The sequence below is a fragment of the Pundamilia nyererei genome, unplaced genomic scaffold (assembly GCF_000239375.1).
Source record: "Pundamilia nyererei isolate P.nyererei 1_Seehausen unplaced genomic scaffold, PunNye1.0 scaffold00040, whole genome shotgun sequence".
NCBI lineage: Eukaryota > Metazoa > Chordata > Actinopteri > Cichliformes > Cichlidae > Pundamilia > Pundamilia nyererei.
The window spans coordinates 598,529-622,094 of record NW_005187441.1 but is presented as its reverse complement, the minus strand read 5'-3'; the positions used below and the strand labels follow the sequence as shown (position 1 = coordinate 622,094).

The following is a 23,566-nucleotide window of genomic DNA, read 5'->3' as shown; positions in this document are numbered from 1 at the left end:
GGAGTGGAAATGAGCAAATAATCACCATCTGCATGGCAAATGCAAGCCTGGAAATGACACGCACATTTACAAAGAGATCGTATCTATTTTTTTATATCTTAAAGGTAGTGAAACCAAGCATTTGTCTGCTCCAGGCTTTGTTCTTTGACAGAAGACCTTATTTCAACTGTCAAGCCACAAACAAGATTACAAGACGCGCTCGAAAGCGCCTATTGCCTTCAAACGGCTACAGGATGTCATTATGATATTTTGACACTTGGCTTTTCAGCGTGGTGTTTTTTACTGTGATGACACAAACACATGCATGTGTGAAAGGTGAATCATAGTCTGACAGGTTAGAAGTGCAGCTTGCACCAGATGATGGTCTGACATGAGAAAAAGAAGAGATGTTTGCATGAAATTTATTTTAAAGGAGAGGGTGATTTTCAGAAACAATTGATTGAATTGATTTTCAATTAACATGTAGTTTCCCTTTGTAAGTACCAAGAGTTTGCAAATGAGCTGTATTACATGGAACAGACGGGCCTTACAACTGCTGAATTTTTAACAAGGAAGGCGATCACCAGGAAACCTGCATGAGGCTGTTTTTGTGTTTATAGATTTGCATGTTTTTATACGCTACAGTGCTAGAATATACAGCACTTATTTTATAAATACATTGCTAAAAAAAGAAACTTTTTTTTTTAATCAGAGTGCAACATCAAGTCAGTTAAACTTGTGGGATATTGATCTGGTAAGTAGCAGAGGGGGTTTGCTCATCAGTTTCAGCTGCTTTGGTGTTAATGAGACTAACAGCAGGTGCACTAAAGGGACAACAATGGCCCGACCACTAAAACAAGAATGTTTTTTACAGTTAGAGGTCACTGACTTTTTCCCCTCTCCATCTTTTCTGACTATTTTTTCACTAGCTTTGCGTTTAGCTACGGTCATTGTCCCTACTGGTAGCACGAGGCGATACCTGGACCCTACAGAGGCTGCACAGGTACTCCAGCTCCTCCAGGATGGTGCATCAATTTGTGCCATTGCCTGAAGGCTTGCAGTTTCTCCCAGCACAGGAGACAGATTTCAGGAGACAAGCATTTACTTTAGGAGAGCCTGACAGGGCCGTACAAGACCCTTAACCGATCACCAGGACTGCTGTCTGCTCCTTAGTGAGCAGACATGCAAGAGCTGCAAAATGACCTCCAGCAAGATGCTGGTGTGACCGTCTCTGACCAAACAATCAGTAGCAGTGCAGCCTGAGGGCTTGACTTCCTCTTATGGGCCCCTATGCTCACTGCCTGGCACCATGGGGTTTGATTTTTAGGATGTCTTTGAATTCAGCCCTCTGTAGGTTGATAAGTTTAATTTCCATTAACTGATGTGGTATCCTTTCGTTTCTAAGAGATTACCCAATCCATATCGATATAAATAAGGTGGATTTAAAAGTGGCCTATCAGATATGCATAATCACATGGTTTTGTTTGTCTGTTTTTCCCTCTAGATTCCTTCACTTTTTTTCCACACACTACATTCCCCAGAGGTTATCAGCAGCATTTACAGCATGGGACATGCATTAATATTCCCAGGTCCGATGACAGAGTGTGTTTGGAGCTATTCCTGTCTATGGGTGTTGTAGATGCTTTGTCTGCTTCCTCTGTTTCAGCTTTGTTTGCGTCTGCCCCCAGAGACCTTTATCGGCATGAGCATTTTGTGTCCCATTAAACTCTCAAGAATTCCCACTCTCCTTTTAGAGCCAAGCACCACGACAGTGTGGGCATCGCAGAAATTCAGAGTTTGTTATTGTCACGCTGTTTCTGGTTTTATTGCCTCATGTTTCTCATTTTGCCGTATTTTGAAATGGTGATATAAGTTGTTGAGAATATTTTTAGATGAGCGGTGTCAGACACTGGCGTTAAGCTATTTTTGCAAAGATCGTTTGAGAGAAGCGAAAAATAGCGGTGAGGAATAGGTGGCTTTGGAGATGACCCCTACACTCCTCACTGCAACATTTCAGCACACATACAGTTGAGGCTTGGTGGAGTTTTTTTTGTCCAAAAATAGCATATTTAGAAGTACTTGGGGAAACATTCAGTCAGTGGAGTATCTGGTCACAACAGTGTTTACACAGCTCGAGTCATTTTCCACCACCCAGCCCTCTTGACTTCCTGTGCGATGGAAATATGAAAGGCTTTATTTGTAACTCAAATGTTAAGAGTAGTTGATCATTTGTATGTCGACTGCAGGCAGAACAGGTGCTGCTGAAGCTGTCGGTGCATTACAGTCGGCACTTGTTTTCCCCTTCTCTCGTACTTTGAGATCATATGAATTCATAACTTTCACAAAATAACTCTTGATCTTAATATACCGTAGTACATTTTCATCTGAATATTAAGAGAATAAAGACCCAAGACTGCAGCTATTCCTGCATATTTGTGCTTCCCTACAGGGTTTAATATTGTTAATTAAACAACAGTTTAACATCGAGTTTTCATATTGCTCCCTTTCTAATCCTCTCGATACGCTCTGATCTGAATGACTTGGACTAAAGATAGACACGTCTTCCTCCTCCTCCCACATACTCAACCTCCTCAGCGCTGGGTGCTTACTGCGTTTTCTTTAACAGTTTGAGATTTTTGTTCTTAGAAAACACGCTGCATAAATAGATGAGCAGCCACTGCGAGTTTACATGAAAACCAAAAAAAAAAAAAGGGACTCCAGAAGGAGACTCCACGGGAAAAGGCCTTTGACCTTTATTCTTTCACCCCAGATCTCTGAGCTGCCCAGCAGTCACAGGAGACAGATGAATGGCGGTCATGCTCAGACAAGACAGACGGGACCGTGCAGCATCAGCAGGGAAAAGGCCACGGCTGGTGTTTAGTTTGCGATGATGCCTGTAGGAGTGCATTTGCAGACTACATACACACGCATATATACACAAACACAACCTCCTATCCCCGTGTCTCTCTCAGGTCATGCTCCATAAGCTTAAAAGCAGGGCCTCAGGTGGTAATTCACTTAAACCTGCAGCAGCATCTTCTGTTAAGGCCGTGATTCCATTAGAATGACAGCAGCTATTTCCAAAGTGCTCTTTGTTTTTGGCTCTGCATCGTTTTTGCTCTATTTTTACTCTTTCTGCATCTGGACTGAATACACACCTACAGCATATCTATATATATTTGTACTTGTTTTTTTGACCTGACCACAAGTCTGTGTGTGTATGTGTGTGGAAGAGACTCTTATAAAGGACTCCAGGCTGTTTACACACAGCTGTTAAGTGTCCTGCAGTGCGACTCATTTCCTGTATGTGTATTTACACATGGAATAACCTTGGGGAATAATGGCAGTGCAGGCTCATTTGATTTTTAGTCATTTCCTCTTGCGCTCGTCTTGATGCCATAGCTTGAGATACTCACCTGATTTTACAAAATCATGGCTGTGACTGAAGGGTCCCCATATGGAGCCACATTTCATGGTAGCCAAGGAGACAAACGATTCAAATTGTGTTACGATGTAACATGTGTGGGCATAAGGGTGGTGAGGTCTGGATCTCACTTTCAACACCTCAAGTTTCTTCCCCCCCATTCCTACAAATGTACAAGTGCCACCCCCACCACTACCGCCACTATAAGTGGTATGGATAAGCTGGAGGACAGCTGGAGCTTCCTGCAAGGAAAAAAGCCATGTGGGAAATTAGGAATTTTGCACATCCTGGCTATTTCCTGTTGTGACTGCCACACACGTTCATGAGTGCATGGATGTAATTTTAAGCGCACATATATACACACTGGGTTGTTTTTGTTTACATACTCATTGACTCCATTCTTTCCTCCACAAGATGACAAGTTCATGTTTCTCATGTGTTTTAATGAGAGTGCCGGAAGAAGGAAGCTATCCATCATCTAAAGTATAATAAACACTCTGCAGTGACAGCTTTGGTCTGTAATACAAGCTTGTAGCACCAGCTTCAGGGTACGTCTTCTACATGCACCACATACAGTGATTTCTAGTAGTAAGCATGCTGGAATTTGTCTGAAATAAGCACCCCTCAGCTGCTTAGCTTTTCATCTTTTATCTGGTTTGCTACGACCTTCATCACATTCTAACAACAAAGCATAGCTTTCAGATCACCAAGTGTTCATTTTAGCCATAAAGGCAACGGCACACAAATACTCTCACATACAAGCAGACGTTTTGCTAGATCAAAAGAACAGGGGTCGTCAGCGGGGTTAATCCCAGTTTGGTACAGTCCCCTCTAGTGACTGACACCACATAGCTGGGATAACATAGAATGACACCCTCTGAAAACATCAATGGGATTACTCTGGAATATTCCATCTGACTCGCCTGTTTTGGGGACTCCGGACTATGCCAAGACAGGAGTGCACACCAAGGGAAAAACAGGTTGAGCGTTCTGCTTTAGTCTGTTTAATATCCAGTGTTGAATATACAGTGGTGTAATATTTTTCTTTGTGTGTGCCAAGCTGAAAGTGTGCAGTAAGAAAATGTGTTTCTGCACTCGGCACTTCCTCTGGCATCTGACAGGGTATCAGAGCCATGACCTCCTCCTCCTCCTGTGCTCAACCGTACTTTGCTTCCACTTGACAGGTCTGTCACCAGATTAGTGAACGATCTTCCTCGGTGCACATCGGCATTTGGGTGAACATATTTTTTTCACATGGACCGGAGACCATCGCATTAGAAAGAGATGGAAATGAGGATGAATGTAGGCACACATCAAGGCTGCAGATTGTTTTGCGTTGTCAGTTGGAGCCATTTTCTGTTATGTTTGCCTCCTTCATATCATTCATTCAGTGTTTTGTCTACTGTGGCGTCCTTGTGTGTATGAAAAAGGATTGGGTTAGACATTTTAGCTTTGACTCTAGAGCGTCAGATTTCCTCCTGATTTTATTCTGATTCTGTTTAATTGTTAGATATATGAGACTTAAGTCGGCCAGGCAAACAGATGCATGCTGGTGTTGCGCCACTTTCCATTTAACCCACTAGAGGGAGCTCTGCCATCACCTTTGACTAAAAACAGCTGGGCATTCTCAGCGAGCCAGCTATGCTTTCCATCCTATTATCCACCGGCCTTTAACAGCACATGCTATTGCTCCGTGTGGTCTGATTAATATCTTAATTTAACAGTGATCTGTGGGCCTCCAAAGAAAAGAGTGGGGTTTTTTTTTCTGCAGACATGAGGAAGATGCTCTGCTCCTCCCTCTGTGTTGGCTCTTGAGCTGGTAGTAGAGGTCCTGGGCGTGTCAGTGGTGCACAGCACACAAGACACCACAGGGTGATCGCACAGCACAGGGTGCCCGCTAGGGGTCTGCGAACGGTTGTCATGGTAACAGGCAGTGAGGTTTGCATGAGATTAAGTTGTTTTTGCGTTTTGTTTTGTTTTTTTCCCCCTCTTTCCTCATTTAGATCATTCCTGCTATGTGGGTGTGACTTGTAATCATGTGAAATTTTCTGCTTCTTGTGCGTGTGTGTGTGTGTGTGTGTGTGTGTGTGTGTGTGTAGATGGACCAGGTATCTGATGATGAGTTGGACCATGGAGCAGAGGAAGACAGTGACAAGGAGGACCAGGACCTGGACAAGATGTTTGGAGCCTGGCTGGGAGAGCTGGACAAGCTCACACAGGTTAAAATACAAATACTCTCACACACACTAAGGGGGTGGTTTGTTACACAGACGTAGACAGAGCACCACGAGAAAGGATGGGGCTGTATCCATAGCAACCTTAACACTGCTAATCCTGTCTCCCTTTACTGTATCCTAGCAACTCCACTCCCACCACCACCACATAGTATTTGTGCAGGTCTGTGGGTAACTGAGGAGTCTGGCAGGCAGACGAGGTTGTTACGATGCGCTTTGACTGTAGTGTCAGAGTGTGAATGTGTGTTTTGCAAATGTGCATCTTATGAGTTTCGTGTGTGTGCGCACATTGCAGAGTCTGGATGATGGCAGGCCGCAGAAAGCACTGCAGAAACCTCCTCTCAGGCAGGAGACGAACATGGCCAACTTTTCCTACCGCTTCTCAATGTATAACATAAATGGTAAGACCTCACTTCAGAGTCCCCATCAGTATAACAACAGAACAGAGATGCACTTATTAGTATAACCCAATAACTCTTGCTTTGCTCCTTGCAGAGGCGTTGAACCAAGGTGACACAGTGGACCTGGATGCCCTGATGGCTGACCTGTGCTCCATCGAGCAGGAGTTGAATACCATTTCCAAACCAAACTCAACTTCTCGCAGCCAGAGCAAAGGCCAGCAGAGGGCAGCTGGAGGGCGCAGTGCTAGCACTAAGCACACAGGCACCAGTGGAGGAGGAAGCAGCGGAGGTAGTCCTGCTGAATTATGGGCTTTTAAAACAAAAAGTGCAGTTCCTAAACAATTTGATACTCAATGTGAAGAAGTGAGACTGTTATCATTTGGTATCCTTTCAGATAGTAGTCGATTGTAAGGCATGATGTCTGAGATTGTTGTGCAGCAGTGGCTTCCATCTTGCAGCCCATTCAGATGAGCTCAAGAGCCCTTCCATCACTTCCACCTCATCTTCATTTAACCTCATTTTAAACTTGATCGGGAATGTTTCATCTGTTATTGAACCATCACATTCAGCTTACCTGCTAGCCATATTTTACACCATGGGTGGCCCACATAGAATATAAGAATAACTCTTTATTGTCATTGTCCATGTACAATCATATTATGGGTTCTCCACACCAACTGTGCAGGAATAAAATATAAATAGTAAGACAGCAGGAATAAATAGCAATCAGGAGGAATATATACAATGCAGCCCACTTTGATCTTAGGTGCGCTGGACCTGTGGAACTCCCCTTTCTTTAACTACACATTTAAAATCCCTGAAATATCTTAATGTAAGAAAAAGTAGGGCAGTATGAGCTGTAAAACTAAAGTCTGAAATCTTCAAAAGCCATCGAGCGGGCCAGATTGGAGTCTTTGGGGGGGAATTCTGTTCCCCTGGCCTTATATTGACACCCCTGCTCTACACTGCTGGTTTCCACCTTTTTGTTCATGCTCTTAGCTAGCTTGTAGTTTTTGCTGTTTATTCAGCAGCTGTATTTGTATTCCATATACATACTGCATTTAGCAAACAAGTTCAATTACTTATCCACATTTTAGGCTACCTATATCAACCATTTTTTCATGTTTAGGATTTTGAAATTGATACCATTGGTAATCTTTCCATGTCCCCCCTAGCTGCAACACAAATATACCCCCTGTGGTTAGGAAACACTGCTGTGCATCAAAAAGAAGGAAGTCTTTGTGGGATGAAACAAAAGTGTAAAACTGGGGTTGAGAGAAATAAACACCTGCAAAGTTATAACAGAGAGAGAAAAGGTGAAGCTTTGTAGAAAACAGTCAGTTTTGTTGAGATCTTTCTTGTGTCAATATTTAATTCAATCAAATATTAATTTCACTGTCAAATTGAAACCCGCCCCAACAGGAAGTGCAAGCAGCAGTACTCGAGCATCACCGGCCAACACGGTACGAGGTGGCAGCGCCACTGCTCGCCCCGCGGCCTCTAACATCTCCCTAGATGACATCACCTCTCAGCTAGAGAAGGCCTCCCTGAGCATGGATGAAGCGGCACGTCAGACGTCCTCCTCTTCCTCCTCCTCGTCCTCATTTTCCTCCAGCACCATCCGGCGGCCCTCGTCCGGATCGTCCGGCGGCGGAGGGCAGCATCGGAGGACTGGTTCGGTCGGTGCTGTCACCGAGCAGGACGCACCATCCCAGCGGTCTAGTGTGAACTCAGCATGTGCCTCAGCTTCGAGCATGGACTCCCTGGATACGGATAAAGTGACAGGAGGAGAGGTGGAGAGCCAGGGCAGCCCAATCTCACAAGGACAAAACCAAACCAATACAGAGGTACGAGCCACACTGAAACACACACATAGACGTATCAGACGGTTTAAATGAGTCTTTCCAGATGTGACGGTAAGTGTAATGTACACAAGGACTGCGGTCAGTTCAGTTTGTAAGTCAGGAGAAGTGAGAAAGTACTAAGCATAGACCTTAATGAAGCCAAGCATGTTTATACACACATACTGATTGGAAGGAACTGCATGCCTGAAGTCTATCCAAAGTAAATGCACAATGCAGCCTCTGTATTGTGCATTCGATGCTGTCGGTGAATGCATTGCAATCTCAAGTGTGACTCGGATTACAATGTCAACACCTACCTATTGTTCACTAACAAAAGCAATGCCGTGGTCGGACGGCCATGACAGTCTCTCGCATGTCCCCCCTGTTTTCGCCTGCATGTGTTTACACTGTCTGTGTTTGCATCCTTTCTTATATCCACGGCCTCTGTCCTCACACACGCACACACCCCACCTGCCTGCACCCACCCGACTTTTCCAGCATGTCACGCTACGACGAGCCAACAGTAAGCCGGCCAGACGGCAGCTTGACTTCACCTCGCGAGAGGGCGAAGTGGATCGGGCCACCGTAAGTGTGTGTGTTTGTGAATGATTGAGCAATTTCTCCAGTTGGTGTGCACAGTTAATTGTTTCAAGGTTAATGGACGTTAGGTGCAACAGAATTTTTACAATTGAGCTGTTGTGTGTGTGTTTGATGTGTGTGTGTGGTGTGATAGCGTAGCTGTGCAGTCTAGGTTTCAGAGAATATACCGTGTATTCACGCTTTTCTCTCTCATAATCATTGCCTCTTTTCCAACAGCTGTATCTAATGACAACCATCGCTGCTGCGCATTAATGAAACCTTCTCTCGCTTCCACGCTTCTCTGTACAAAAACAGATCAAAACACTTGTGATTAATAAGCCTCACAGAATCACCTGGCACTGATTTCTCTATATTTTGTCTCTTCTTCTGCTCTTATCCTCCCCCCCATCTTCTCCTCCACCCAAGCACTCCTATCTGGACCAAGAAACCTCGCTCATTCTGAAAAGCATAGCTGGAAAGCCTTCTCACCTCCTGACCAAGGTGACTTCCTCATACACTTTTTGCTTTCATTCCTCTCCTGTGCATTCGTGTTTGTGTCTGTGTGCATTGCTCCTGTCTTCTGCTCTGCTCGTCTTTTTGGTAAAGTCCATGCTGAGAGTGATTATAGAACAGAGGATTTTTTCAAACATGCTTCCACATGTGGTGTTTTGTCTGTGGGCCTTCATTTTGTTCGATCCTTCTTTCTAACTTCATGTTGCTGGCTTTTGATTTGCACTCAGTCTTCTCTGAGCAATAAAAGCTTACAAGGGGAAAATTTATTAATGTATTAGCATTTATTACACAGTATTAAATCATTACTTTTAATATTTTGAGTTGTTTAGAAGTCTGAAACAGAAACCAGGGCTTGCAGGGCTTTAAATGGCATGATTTGTTGCCTTTGTCTTATTTTGAAAGGTTCATCTGTGCTTTAGAAAAACTGGTTACACAAGAGGCAAAACAAATGTGAACAAAGTCTACTTGATAGATTTCTCTGTGGGTTTTGGTCACATGTCACAGTCTTCAGCAGATGGAGCTTGCTCACAATGAGTTTCTCGCATTATAGAGACTAAACCATTACTTGATTCACCCATAGTTGAGATAATGACCCTACGTGCTAGCCAAAAGTGGAATTTGTGTTTAACTGAAAAAACAAATCTAAGTTGGACTCCAGCTTAGTTTTGTTATTCAAATGTCTCTATAATCCAAGTCGTGTCTGATGCTCCCATCACCTCTTTTAACCTCTGAGTAGATGCTTTGGCCGCTGCCTTTGGCTTCTTTGCAAAGTTTATGCTGAGCATATGTGTGTATATTTGTAGTTTGGAGCTCATTGCTTGTGAGTTATCCCACCTTTAATACACAATGCATAGCAAGAAAGTACAAATCAGCTGATTCCAAGTTGGTTGGATATTAAATCCTTAAATTCTATAATGCTGATTAACTAGAAGAGAATGTTACAGTGTGTGTCTTTAGAAACTGAAAGTTTACAGTGCATTTTTCCACACAGAGATCTCCATTAGTGGCTGTTGGCAGTAAAATAGCCCTTTCAGTGATGTCCTTTATTATTTGAATATAATGGGTGCCGGCAGCGACACTGTCAGCTCATCTGCCCTCTAGTTTTAGAGCTGGATATAAGATTTGCAGTCACCTTATCTAAGAAGCTGGGAAAGAAAAGCGACTGGACTTCTTCAAGTTTCTTGATGATGTTTTACCTCTCATCCAAGATGCTTCTTCAGTTCTAAAACCAAATGGTGGAGAGTCCCAGGTATTTAAACCCTAGCACTATTGATCATGTGCATCGTCAAATGAGCTAAGGTGTGAAAAAGGGTTATTATCAGCGGAGGTTTTGGGTGGACCTTGCCTCACCCTATCATGTGACCTGTTGCGATCAACTGACGAAAGATATGAGTGGGCGTTAAGCCGTCCTTAATTTTAGGTGTTAGACAGTTGGTGCTGTAAGCCATCCCCTCTGTTCGAGGATGGTCGTTCAAATTGGACATAGATGGCTTCTTTCGCTCCTCTTCCATCTGTCTTCTCTGTCCAAAATGTGGACATTGGGATCCTTTAGATGCAGACGTACAGCTGAGTCTTGTCCTCTCGAGGTGGCTCTTCTATGTTGTGCCATAGACAAGGACATGTCCCACCAAGGACATCCACCAGTCGCTTTTCTTTCCAAGCTCCTTAGAATACCAGGATAACTGAGATGCTACACGGACATAGTCACCAAATCTTTTGGATTGAGTCAGTGGTTCAAAACATTGGTGCCTGTTGCTGTAAACAGAGCACTCAGCTGTATATTATGTTGTTTTGTTTAAGGGGAGGGGAGTGATAGCCTGCATCTTTACAGGCTGTGAGGGGGTTTATGTGTTAGTGTTACACTTTCCACCAGAGAACAGAAGAAGGCGAGCCGCGATCGCCTGGACTCACAAGTTTTCTCCCTCTCCTCGCTCGTGAATCAGAATATTGAATGAGCGCGGGATGCTTGGGAACAAGCGAGGCGGGAGAGAGTGGAAAAACATCAAAGGAAGTGGCTGCCAAGATTTTTTCTTTTTTCTTTCTTTCTTTTTTTTTACAGACTAGGCAGAAGAGCTTTTTTTTTTTTTTTTTTAAATCGGCTCTGGTGTGGCTCACTGTGGCTCACTGTGAAAGTGGAAGTGTAAACGCCTGTCGAATCGGAGTCGGTCTAATGTCTAATAAAAAGCAGGGAGTATGTGTCGTGTAGAGAGGGAATAATAGATGAGAGAGCGAGGGGGGCGGGTTGTCCACGCTGACATTTCTGGGGCTGAACCCACAGTGGGACTCAAATTGACTCCCGACTGTAATCTGTACAACTCGCGTGACCTCTTGGTCACTGTTGCTCTTACTCAGTCTTATACACACACACACATTGGGGTGGGTAAAAGCCTGCCACTATGTGTTGGCCAAACACACTCTTGGTTTTAAAGCTTTAATGTGTGTGTGCCCTAGAGTCGGTCATGTGGAAAAGGCAGTCTGGGTCAAGGAGTGGGCAGGGGCTTCTTGAGATAAGAGGCTTGGGGAGCACTTGTTAATACCCCTCACCCTCTCTCTTTGAACACACATGCTCGTGTGTACACATGACTTCAAATATTCAGCACCTCAGCTTCTCATTCACCCACTCTCTCCGTCCTTGTCTCTGTGAGTTAGCTTCAGGGCCATAGTCGGTCATGGTCTTCCCCCGCCTCGTCCCGATTGGCTAAAGGGTTCAGGGTCCTTTAAACGGAGTTTGCTGGTTGGGCGGCCCTTCCTCCTGGTACCTTTTTTTTGTGGGGATTATGCTCCCCTCGATTGGGTACGCTCCCAAACCCCTGCATCTGCTGTAAAGAGAGGAAACGAGTGATGGAGAGGGGAGGAAGCAGGAAGGGGGAGGGGCATTTTCCTCCCTACTGTCTCACTTGGCGTTTTAGTCAAATTGTGCTCGTCTTGGCCACACATGTCTGCGTGTCAGTGAACCCATGCCATCGCTAAAATCCTCGCTCAGCACCGTCTCAGCTAGCTCGACCGCTGTCATCTCTGGGTGACGGCAGATGTGGATGCAAGGCGGACTTTGATCGACTGGGAATTGCGCTGGAATAACTTTTTGTTTTTTAATCTTGGTGTGAAAGGTGGCAAACAGATTTTTGTTCATTTGAGTAGAAGAAATCGCTTTTGTCGTATTTTTAAATCAAGTTACGGACACATCTGGATATTTCCCATTTTGAGCATTTTTGGGGGGGGGGTTTGCATCTTTAAGTTGGCTGCATGGATGCTCTTTGAGCTGATTCTGCATTCATCTGCAGCCTCTCACCCTTGAGGGATCTTCTACTATTGTCTCCCCTTCTGCTGTATAGCATGATCAAAAGAAACCGCCGCAGCTCCACATGAATCCGGCATGAAACCATATACAGCAAGCGGAGCACCATTTTTGAGGAGCCAATGCCGCCACGGCGTCTTTTATCATAATTGCGTCTATTTGTCTAATTGAACAATCACGCTAAAGTAATAAAACACACGTGGAAGCTTACACAACCTGTAGGAATGGAGGTGATGGCATCTTGTTGGAGGGGGCAGGTAAGCAGCCTGGAGCATGGGGGAAATTTAGATTTCTGCCCGTGACACAAGGCGCCATCATTCCAGATGCTTTTTTTCATGAAGTTGTGCATAGCTGCATGTGTTATTCCTGCCAAAGGAGTGACGGATGTGTGACGAGGATGAGGCTATAAAATCAAAAGGCATTTTTAATGTGCGTGCTGTATTAACACACTCCTGTGTGTTCATCTAGGAGGAGCAAGCTGCCAAACTGAAGGCGGAGAAGATCAGAGTCGCCCTGGAGAAAATCAAGGAGGCACAAGTCAAAAAGGTAGGACCACCTCTTAACTCGCTGACTCTTAGAAAGTGCAGGGATATGAAGCCCTTCTGACTTGTCTTGTCATATTTTGTGCACGTCGCATTTCTTTGTGAACTTCATTCACAGCGAGGCAGTGAAGCATGCAGAAAATAGGTCATTGCAGTGTTTGATTATGTGTGTGCGTCTGCTGGAGGAGGGAGCAAGGAAGCGGAGACGGGCTTCAGAAAAATAACGCAGATCCACATAAGACATGTTATTTATCCCGCGTATCAGCTGAACAACAGGAGCGCCTTGCCGCACTGACAGTTTGCTTCCACTGCGAGGTCGATACGGGACTCCTCACACAGGCAGGCCTTTTGTTTCCCCCCCTCCAGGCCGGTGAATGAACCGTCTCTTTGAATGAGACCAATGCCATTTAACAGAATGGTGTCCTTTTTTGCATGCAATGAATGGTTGAAGCCCAATAGTGTTACAGCCAACAGAGCTAGAATATGGCTAGATAAAGGGTACTGGTACAGACAGGACACGAGAAGTAAAAAAAGCCTCAGCTAACACAGGAGAGCTTTGACGTGCTAAATTATTCGTGCCCTGTTGTCGGCGTTTTACACGACCAGCAATGATTTGAATTTCACCGAAGCAGTTTGACTTCATCTGGATAAGAAATGGATCTTAAAGGATTTAGATGTTAGATTTAATTTAACTTTTTTCCCTCTGAGTGGTGGGGGGGGGGGGGGGGGGGGGGTCTCCTGTGAGGAATGTAGGTCAGACTCCCCCCATGTCTGAGACTCATCGCTGTCCCTGCGTTCTCATTGGTCTGCGCTTCACTTCAATCATCCGTACTGGCACGCGATTGGACGTCGGGGTCGCAGTGGGAGGTGACATGCAGGAGGGTCAAGGAATCCGGGGCTTTATGTGGTTTCACACATCGAGGCTGCGATTGTGTGATCCAGGATTTGGCACGTGTGCGAGTGTGTCGCGTTCAGATTAGTTTAAGCTTTCGTGTTCTGGTTGCTTAAAGATGCCCAAATTACAGCCATATTCGTAGTCATGTTTAGTGGCCATATGTGGGACATGGTCATGATCTTCATGAACACATGATAAGATGTCATTCTTTCACTAAACTGAAGCTACAAATTGGAAAATGTTCAGCTTTTACACAAAAAAAATATTTTCAAATTGATACCATAGGTGTATCTACTAAAATACAAAATGTGGGGTGGGTCTACTGATCAGTAGGTTGGCGATTTAAGCCCTATCTGCTCCAGTCTGCATGCCAAATATCCTTGGGCAAGATACTAACCGATGTATCCACTGGAGTATGAATGTGTGTGAATGTTGGATAGTAAGCACTTACAAGCTTTTAAGAATGGTAGTGTGAATGATTGAATGAGGCATGTTAAAGAGCTTTGAGTGCTCCGGGAGAGTAGAAGAGCGCCGTATAGGAATCATCCTGTTTACCATTTAAAAATCTCAGAAGAGTTTGTATTCCAGTGACCTTGACATGAAGGTTAAAGGTCAAATTTCCTGAAGATCACCTAAGACTTCCAAATTCTTAGCATCTACTAGGAGGCTGAGGTTTACCGTTCCCTCCGCATTTTCCAAAGCTGAGCCTTATTGGAGTATTTGCTGGGCTAATTCTGGCCCCCAAGCCTTATGTTTGACCCCCTCCCGATCTGACGCATGCATGACAATAAATCTTACATATTGATATCATGTTTTAACGTTTCCCTCTTGGCCTTCCTCAGCTGGTGATCAGGGTCCACATGTCCGACGAGAGCTCAAAGACCATGATGGTAGACGAGCGGCAGACAGTCAGGCAGGTGCTAGACAGTCTGCTGGATAAGTCCCACTGTGGATACAGCCCTGACTGGTCTCTGGTGGAAACCATCACTGAGCTGCAGATGGGTAAGGGAGCAATCGCCTGAGTTGAATAAACATTGTTTATGGTTTTGCTTCAATCTGCGCTTGTAGCATAGGGTCGAAGTTCAGGGGTTCTCGCAGCATAATACACAAAGTAATATGTAATAGTCACGGCCCCAGTTCCAGGGCAGCAAAAGAAACCTGTTCTCGCCTGTTCTTCATTACCTGTTCTCGCTCCTCCTTTTTCTCAGAGCGTATTTTTGAGGACCACGAGAACCTGGTGGAGAATCTGCTAAACTGGACCCGGGACAGCCACAACAAGCTCATGTTCATAGAGCGCATTGAGAAATACGCCCTCTTCAAGAACCCTCAGGTGACCGCTCATTACGTTAAAGCTGCACACGTATGGCGGCGTGTTCAACAGACCGAGGGGCAGATAACATCCTGTCCTCTTTTAACTGCTCTGCGTTCGGTGTGCAAATGCCGACTGTGTATGTTATACGCGCAGAAGCATTGTTTATGCATGCTGAGTGCCTGCATAGAGCCAGAGAGTGAATAACAGTGTGTGTGTTTGTGTAGGAGTGTCAGAAGTAGGTCAAAGCAAGTGAAAGTGAATAATTTATTTACACATAGGATAAGGTGAGACTTTCTCCCCCTCCCATCCCTCCACTGACTTCACTGTTTTACTCAATTGCTTCCAGAACTATTTGCTGGGGCGGAAGGAGACATCAGAAATGGCCGACAGGAACAAAGAGGCTTTATTAGAGGTAAGATGGTGTTTTATAAAGCAAACCGCAGACGTTTGTATCATTCCTGCTAATCTGGAGCGTTACTTAGATGAATTATTTAATGGGTTTTTGTGCAATACTTCAGGAATGTTTCTGTGGTGGCTCAGTGTCTGTGCCAGAGATCGAGGGCATCTTGTGGCTCAAAGAAGATGGGAAAAAGTCATGGAAGAAGCGTTACTTCCTCCTCAGGGCTTCGGGGATCTACTACGTCCCCAAAGGCAAAGCCAAGGTCAGTGACGGCTGGTGTACGATCATGCTACTCGGACGCAGAAATGAACATTAGGAACAGAAATGTGGCATTTAGGGTTATGAGAAGCAGATCCACTCATGATTTGTGGCATTTCCTGTTTGGTTTTGATCACTTTGAAGAACAGCAGTTGTGTGCGTGGCGTTTGAGTGCACATGCTCCCTTTTTAACACCACCATCCTCCCAAGTAATTTTCAAATTTTAACACTTGCAGTTCACAGTGGCACCATGGAGACATGTATAAGTCCCATAGTACATTTCAGTCCCAGCTTTGATACTGAATAGGGCATTCTAGATGTAAGGTAGACCTTTAATAGCATATACACACAAAACGTAGACAAATGAAGGACTTTGCATAATTATTTCAAGCCATTCTGCAACTGCTTCACTCATGCACTAAAACAGCATGAGTGAAGCTCCATGTTTCTATACAACGACAGCACAAACGTGGTGGGTAAAATTCAGTTTCTTCACACAGAGCAGCAGCAGCCAACAGCGGTGTCTTTTAGGTCAACCACGCATCAGTACATGACACCGTCCCCTGCCTCTCTTTCTCCACAGGCATCCAGAGATCTCGTGTGCTTCCTGCAGTTGGACCATGTTAACGTGTATTACGGACAGGACTACCGCAGCAAATACAAAGCTCCCACTGACTACTGCCTGGCCTTGAAGGTGAATCCCTGTAACTGCATGGTGAAACGTTGCGTTGTCCTGATTGGCCTGCAAATAACAGCAGGTCTTAATGTTCCTCCAGAGACCTAAACCGGCACAAATGAGCACTTGGCTAAGAAAGCTACAGATGATGTCCAGTTCTGTGTGTGATACAGATCTTGTAAACACATTTTGCAAGTCAAATAATTAGATGTCTGCATATCTGAAGAAATTTATAACAAGAGAAATGAGGCATTATAACATGGGTGGGATGTACACGTGTCCTCCTTTGCATCTGTTTAAAGTAGAGGTTTGAACACATCAAATGGTTCTTGTAGTCCCCAGAGATATGCAGTCTTAGCGCTTCACTGTTACCCCCATGCACTTAGTACCATTAGTCTGCTATTAGAAAATGTCTCTGGAGATCTTTTCCAAAGAAGCTGATTGGATTAGTTTAATCAGAATAGAAAGTTTATTTACTGACTGCATTTAATGTAATGAATAAGCACTCGTCTAATAAATTGCAAGAGGATGCTTCGATGTCAATTGCACATGTTATTTGTTTAAAAAAATCCTTTTATTTTGAATCGTTTTGCAGTGTCTGTGCAGAGCACTTAATGTTCATAATACTTGTTTTATTTGCAGCATCCACAAATCCAGAAGAAGTCCCAGTACATCAAGTATCTGTGCTGCGATGATGTGAGGACGCTGCACCAGTGGGTGAATGGAATCCGCATCGCAAAGGTTGGTTTGAAGCAGAGTTACTGTTCAAGGCAAAGAAATAAGCAGATAAATGTTTTGTTTTAATTTATGAAATGCATCTGTGTTCTTCGATCTCATACAGTATGGGAAGCAGCTGTATTTGAACTACCAGGAAGCCATGAAGAGGACAGAGGCAGCCTACGATTGGTCCTCTCTCTCTACGTCTAGCATCAGATCTGGCTCCAGCTCCGCCAGCATACCCGGTTCGCTCACGAGCTAGGCTAAGCACCACTAATGGCTCCTTTAAACGCATCATCATGTCCAGTGTATAGTTAATTCAACATGGAAGCAATTTAGCTTTAAAAACAAAAGCACTTCCATTTTTTTTTTACTAAGTCAATGCTAAGTTATGCTAGTTATGCTACCAGATAGAAGTGGAGCGTATTGTAAAGTGTATTCAGACATGCTCACTACTGTTAGAGGTCACTCTGAACACAGAACAAGAATGCAAACAGGCACTAGACTTTTAACTCGCTTGATTCACTAAAAAGAAACACATTTGTGTTGGAGAATGCTGAGAAACAGCAAAAAGATGTACATAATAAATATTCTATGTCAAATCTTTTAAATTTTTAAGAAGGATTTGTGACTCATCTATGATGTATTTCCAATATTACTAATTGATAAGAGGCCTTTTTACAGTTTTTCATTTGTTTTTTCAGAGTCCCAGTCGAATCATTCGGGCCATTCTGACAGCGGGGTGGATACGGGCTCCTCTCATGGGCGTTCCCAGAGCGTGGTGAGCTCCATATTTTCAGAGGCCTGGAAGAGGGGTACCCAGATTGAGGAAAACTCAAAGGTATGAGTTTCAGCGTGTTAAAGTCGCGTGTTTGCAGGAGGATGTGTGAGTCACGTGACAAAGCTAACACTCGCTCTGTTCTCCGCAGATGAGAATGGAGGCATCCAGAGGGGCCACGCTGCCGCACGGTTCCCACAGCCACCGGCATCACAGCCAGCATTCAGTTGACCACTCAGCCCTGACGCCGCCTCCGCAGCAGCCTCAGGCGCAGCCTCCATCACGGCCTCAGTCTCAGCCCCACCCCCAACATCAGCAGCAGCAGCACCCCCCACAGCATCAGCACCCATTGGTGCAACCCCAGACGCCAATTCAGCTGCAGCAGCAGCACCAGCACCTGCCTCCCCAGCATCCGTCTCCTCAGGAGGCAGTTCCGCCACCACCACCGCAGGCAGCACCACCGCCACCACCGCTACAACCACCACAGTCTGCTCAACTACATCAACAGCAGCTGCAGAAGCAGCAACAGTCACAGGCCTTCAGCAACTACAACCACATGCCCCCACAGGAGCAGCAGCAACCAGCTCCCGCACCCCCTCCACCTCCGCCACCTCCACCACCGCCTCCCCCACCCCCTCCACCAGTCCAGACGGTGTCATATCAGTCGCCGGCTCTCACAATGTACAAATACAGCACCATCACCAGGCTGCAGAACCAGAAAGGAGGCAAGATACCTTTTCACCTCCCTGCTACAGCCCAGCAGGTTCTGCCCACGACTCTGACACCACCTGCACTGCAGGCCATCAAACCAAACGTCAATCACATTGCCGCAAGGACTAATGTGCCCCCGCCTCCTCCACCACCACCTCCCCCTCCACCGTCCATGCCAACCCCCGGGTCTGCCATGGCTGTGTTGAAACTGGGCCCACCCAGTCCGGCTACTCCACCGGCTTTCATCCCTCCACCGCCAGTTCCTCTGCCTGCTCCACAGACCAATGGAATTGCATTTCCTCCCCCTCCGCCGCCCCCACCGCCACCAGCTATTGCAGCTGCTCCCGTGAGTCAGCCTGTCTACCACAGTGGACTCAAGCAAGCACTGAAGGAGCGGTTTCCCAGCCCGCCGCGGGACCTCCCGTCTCCAAACGGCGGGCTCGAGTATTCCCCACCACCTGCCCCCACACCACCACCCCCGCCTCCTCCACCTCCGCCACCGCCGCCACCACCTCCTCCTCCTCAACAGTTCCAAGTACCGGCCCAGTTTCCACCTCCTCCTGCACCCCTGGCAGCACCACTGAAAAACTTCAACCCAGGCTTTCTCCCTCATACTGCCCCCAAGCCCATGTCACCAGTCTCCCCTTTCCCTCCTGCCCCGCCTCCTGCTACAATGAGTTGCCCGACCCCAGCTCCACCACCACCCCCTCCTCTACCTGCACCCCTTAAGAAGCAGTTCAGCCTCCAGACAGGCCACACCTCCACTCAACCCCCTCCAACTCTGCCTAAGCAGCATAGTTTGTCTAAGCCACCAACCATTTCCACAGGAGCCCCTCCCACCATGTCTCTGGTGAAACAGCTAGCCAGTCAGTTCCCAGGAGCTTCATCCCAAGCAGGCAATCAAATGGAGGCTTCGAAAGCCCCACTCTCTCCCCCTGCAGTTAAAACCAAACCAAAATGGCAGCGTGGGGGTGGCCAGCAGCTGCAGTCTCCCGAATTCCCCCCTCCTCCTCCAGACAGCAACACCGGCTTCCCTGCTCAACCACCACCACCTCCTCCTCCTCCTCCACCTCCCCCAGCACCAGTCACAGGTCCGACGCCACCTCCTCCTCCCCTTCCTTCTGGAAACATGGGCTCCCCCATAAGGAGGTCACCCTCTGGTTCCTCTAGTTTTGGAGGCAAGAAACCTCCTCCCACCCCCCAGAGGAACTCCAGCATCAAGTCCAACGCCTCAAACTCCTACGAGGAATCCAGGAGAAATTTGCTCAGCAAGTTTGCTCCCCAAGGCAACACCGCCCCTCCCTCCTCATGTCCTCCCTCCAATGGATCGCCTTCAAAGGAGCCCTCAAATGGACCTCCTGCTCCCCCAAAACCAGGAAAGCTCAACCTGGCTAACCTGCCCCTGGCACTGCAGGCCAAGGTAAGCCAGGCAAAGCAGTCTGGTGGCGACTTCCCTTCCCCACCTCCTGAGTGCGCCTACTTCCCACCTCCTCCACCTGCCTCCGAGCTCTTCCCCCCTCCACCACCTCCAGGTAATGACGCCCATACGGGCGGACCTCCTCGAGTAGCAGTGGTGAATCCCCAGCCCCAGGCTCCTCCTCCACCACCACCCATCTCCCTCGTCAGTAACTCAACATGGGGAAAGAGCTCCCTGAAAAAGACTCCTCCGCCCACGCTCGGGCGGCGTAGTAACAACACCCCAGAACCACCTCCGCTCTCGCCACCTCCACCGACTTCCCCAAAAGGTAGCTCAGGCCAGCCCAACTTCTTGGAGGATCTGAACAGGACACTGAGGCGAAAGTCAGTGGGACGCCAGGGCTCCACCAACTCCGCCGGCCTCTCAGGCAAGTTGGACCCCGCGGGGACCATGGACGACATGGCGCTGCCCCCGCCGCCTCCTGAGCTGCTCCTGGACCAAGGAAAGCAAAGCAACGGAGGAAACGGTGGCTATATGTCCGGAAACATCTCAGGCTATGCAACACTACGACGAGGACCCCCTCCTGCCCCACCCAAAAGAGGGGATGGCACCAAGCTTACTGGATAGTAGTTGAACTTGTCGATAAGGACACGATGAAGACGAATGAATAGACAATGAAATGATATACTGAAGTAAAAATGCATTAGTGGACTACTCTTTTCTTCTCCTGGGGACACGATAATAAATGACTGTGTATATACTAAAAGCCAAACCAGACCATCTTCAATTAGTGTTTGCTAGTTCTTCATTTTTTTTATTGCTTGGCTTTCTGGATGAGTGAGGTTTACAATACTGGGACACTTTAGACTCAAACAGGTTAAGTTGGAGGTGTCTAAACTATCCAAGCTCTCTGGAACATGAAGTTTTTGCCCCGTACGGTATAACCCCACTTGTCTGGTACACCAAGCAGCTCTGAGTAAACACTAATAATAAGACTTTGTGCAAATATTATTGGATCCAGGTCTGAGCCAAATCATGCATCTGCTTCTTTGCCACAAGTTTGTGCCACGTTACTGGAGACGCAACACAGAAAACAACAAAAACTCATCATGATCTCTCTGCTTTGGTACTGCATGGACAACATGTAAACAACAAGCTGTAAAACATGAAGCTGTGTGCGTGCATGTGTGTACGTGCGTGTGTGTGTGTGAGAGAGAGAGAAATGGACTGAACGTGCATCCATGCATTGAGTGCATGCATGCGTATGTGATGGTATGGTGGTAGTAGTTAATCATCATTAGGGAGGGCCTTCATGGAACAGGGATTGTCAGGTTTGCTTTTATATAAAATTATTTAAAGATTGGTAAATGGAAGGATTTTTTTTATATGTGTAAGTGTCTTTTAAATAGATTAAAGCCTAGAGAGGAGCAGATCAACATTAGCGCACAATGGAATGTATCTGGAAGAAAAGAAAGGCAATGATTCAGTAAAATCTTTTGTCTTAAGCGTTTCTAGACTGTTTCACCACTTGACAAATGCAAATCAGAAGGAAGCCTTACTCTTAAAGTCTTGCACAGAGGTCAAAACAGAAAGGAAGTATCTTCTAAAGGTTTCCAAAAAAAATGGCATGGACTGTGCAGCTGGATTTAATTTAATGCAAAACTTGTACTGGACTTTGTAGAAAAGGAGAGAGGAGGAGGAGGCCTGGGGTGGTTATCTTTGTGGACTGTGTGAGTTCCCTGTGTGCTGGCTTGATTTCGGACCTTATCCTTCAGTTTGTATCTGTACAGTTGCAGCTGCTGCTCCGTTACCGTTGGTTTCCCCGCCGCCTTCTTAAGTTCCCCGTCCAGGAAGTGGCGAGCACCGGCTGGATTCAGCCATGTGAAGTATCGAAGGAGAGATGCATTTTATCCGGTTAATGTACAGAGCATCGAATCATGTAGTTTATTATAACACAAATCATCTGAATGTTCAACTCAACTTTGTGTCTATGGAATCTCGTTTCCTCGTGGTGCCATTGCTGCTCCATCTCTTGGTGCACAGGGTCAGAGGTTATCTAGAGGGTCGACTATGAAGGGTTTCCATTTCTAGCAGCAATGCCTTTGTTTTTAGGGTGCTAGTGCTGTCCTTCGACATGTCCGTGTGTGCCAGGATGACATATCATGAATATTTCAGATCATTTAGACTGGCTTTGGTGTGGGGTGGTGTAGATTCCATACAAGGCCTTGAAGACAGTGTATCTTTTTTTTTCTTATAACTGAACGTCATTGTCCTTACCGGGATGTTTGCTGCAGTACAGTATGTAAGTTATATCGATGTGCTGAGGCGAACACGTGGGGCCAGATGAAGAAAAATGTTTGCAGATGAGAGTAAATGTTTCCTCTTGCATATAAACTGAAAATCACAATATAAATGTTTAAACCAGACCTCAGCCCGTCTCTGTGTCGTTTGTTCAATTAATTTAAAGATTATGTGTAGTTCAGTGCAAAAGTCTTGAGTCACCCCTCATTTCTTTTTATTTTGTTTCCAATGAGCCTTTCTTCAAAGTTTTTATTTGGATGTTGGCTCCTTTTTCTCTCATTTTCATTCCAGTTGTTGTATCTGACCATTTTTCTGAAGAATATTTTTGTTAAGCCACCAACACTAACCTATGAGTCATTGAAGTATTAAAAAAAGCAACTAACTCGTGGGATGAGCCAGTGTTTGTCTACACAAAAAACAAATTGGAACCACTTTTAAATTCTCTTTGTTGCTAGCAGCCTGTCACAAAAACGCATCATCGTTTCCATTTCTTGAGTTGAATTTATGAAAAAATGCCACAGATAATGGCAATATTTAATGGTAATTTATTTATTATTAGAGGTACAACAGTGAGTATGGACAGCCACATATAAAACACGATGAAAGCTGTGTCATGGTTTGCATTTCAGCCAGTGGTGTTGGAGTGACAACTGATGAAATTATGAACATACAAAGCACATAACACTTTGATCCATCGTGCAGTACCATCTGTAAAGCTTCTGATTGGCAGCAGCTTCATTGTCTTCACCAGGACAGCGATCGTAAACAACACAGTAGAACCATACCTGGATTGGCCTCCCCAGAGCCTGCACCTCAACATTACTGAAACAGTGTGGGATCATGTTAACAGAGAAGAGAACAAAAGGCAGAAACATCCAAAGAAAGCTCTGAATGTCCTTCAAGAAGCCTGGCGAACTATTCCTGAAGACATGACATGAAAGCTCCCTTAGAGGGTTCAGATTGTGTGGAAGAATAAAGGTTGTCATGCCAAATATTGACTTTAAAGCTCATTAGAATTGTACAAACTCTGTTCTTGCCTTACATACTGTATTTCCCTGTATCTTTGCATACTTTTTAATAAATAATTGCACCTACTTCCAATTTTCCTACCATAATATAAAGAAATGAGGGGTCACTTAAGACCTTTGCACATCTCTGGATGTTTGTTTGATGTGTTGCATTCAAGTGCAATTTACAAGCGACTTGTTTGGTTGGTAGGTCACACACACCCTCTAGTGGTTTTATCCTACCCTACACTACACTCAGTAGCGGTTTTTGATATGGGCGACA

The 23,566-nt window shown here is 45.7% G+C and overlaps 1 protein-coding gene across 3 annotated transcripts; it reads left to right on the top strand.

Annotated features, from left to right (window-relative positions):
- Positions 1-5,502: 5,502 nt before the first annotated feature.
- raph1b (Ras association (RalGDS/AF-6) and pleckstrin homology domains 1b) lies at positions 5,503-22,401 on the top strand. 3 transcript variants are annotated; one of them, XM_013910312.1, is made up of 16 exons: positions 5,503-5,622; positions 5,933-6,038; positions 6,133-6,327; positions 7,461-7,885; positions 8,381-8,467; positions 8,888-8,962; positions 12,738-12,815; positions 14,549-14,708; positions 14,915-15,036; positions 15,365-15,430; positions 15,537-15,680; positions 16,260-16,370; positions 16,995-17,093; positions 17,194-17,314; positions 17,774-17,910; positions 17,999-22,401. In XM_013910312.1, exons 1-16 carry the CDS (start codon positions 5,503-5,505, stop codon positions 20,600-20,602), a joined length of 4,650 nt encoding a protein of 1,549 aa, XP_013765766.1. In that variant the 3' UTR covers positions 20,603-22,401. The 3 variants fall into 3 exon arrangements, with proteins under 3 accessions (XP_013765766.1, XP_013765767.1, XP_013765768.1); XM_013910313.1 differs by lacking the exon at positions 8,381-8,467; XM_013910314.1 differs by lacking the exons at positions 8,381-8,467; positions 8,888-8,962.
- Positions 22,402-23,566: the final 1,165 nt, after the last annotated feature.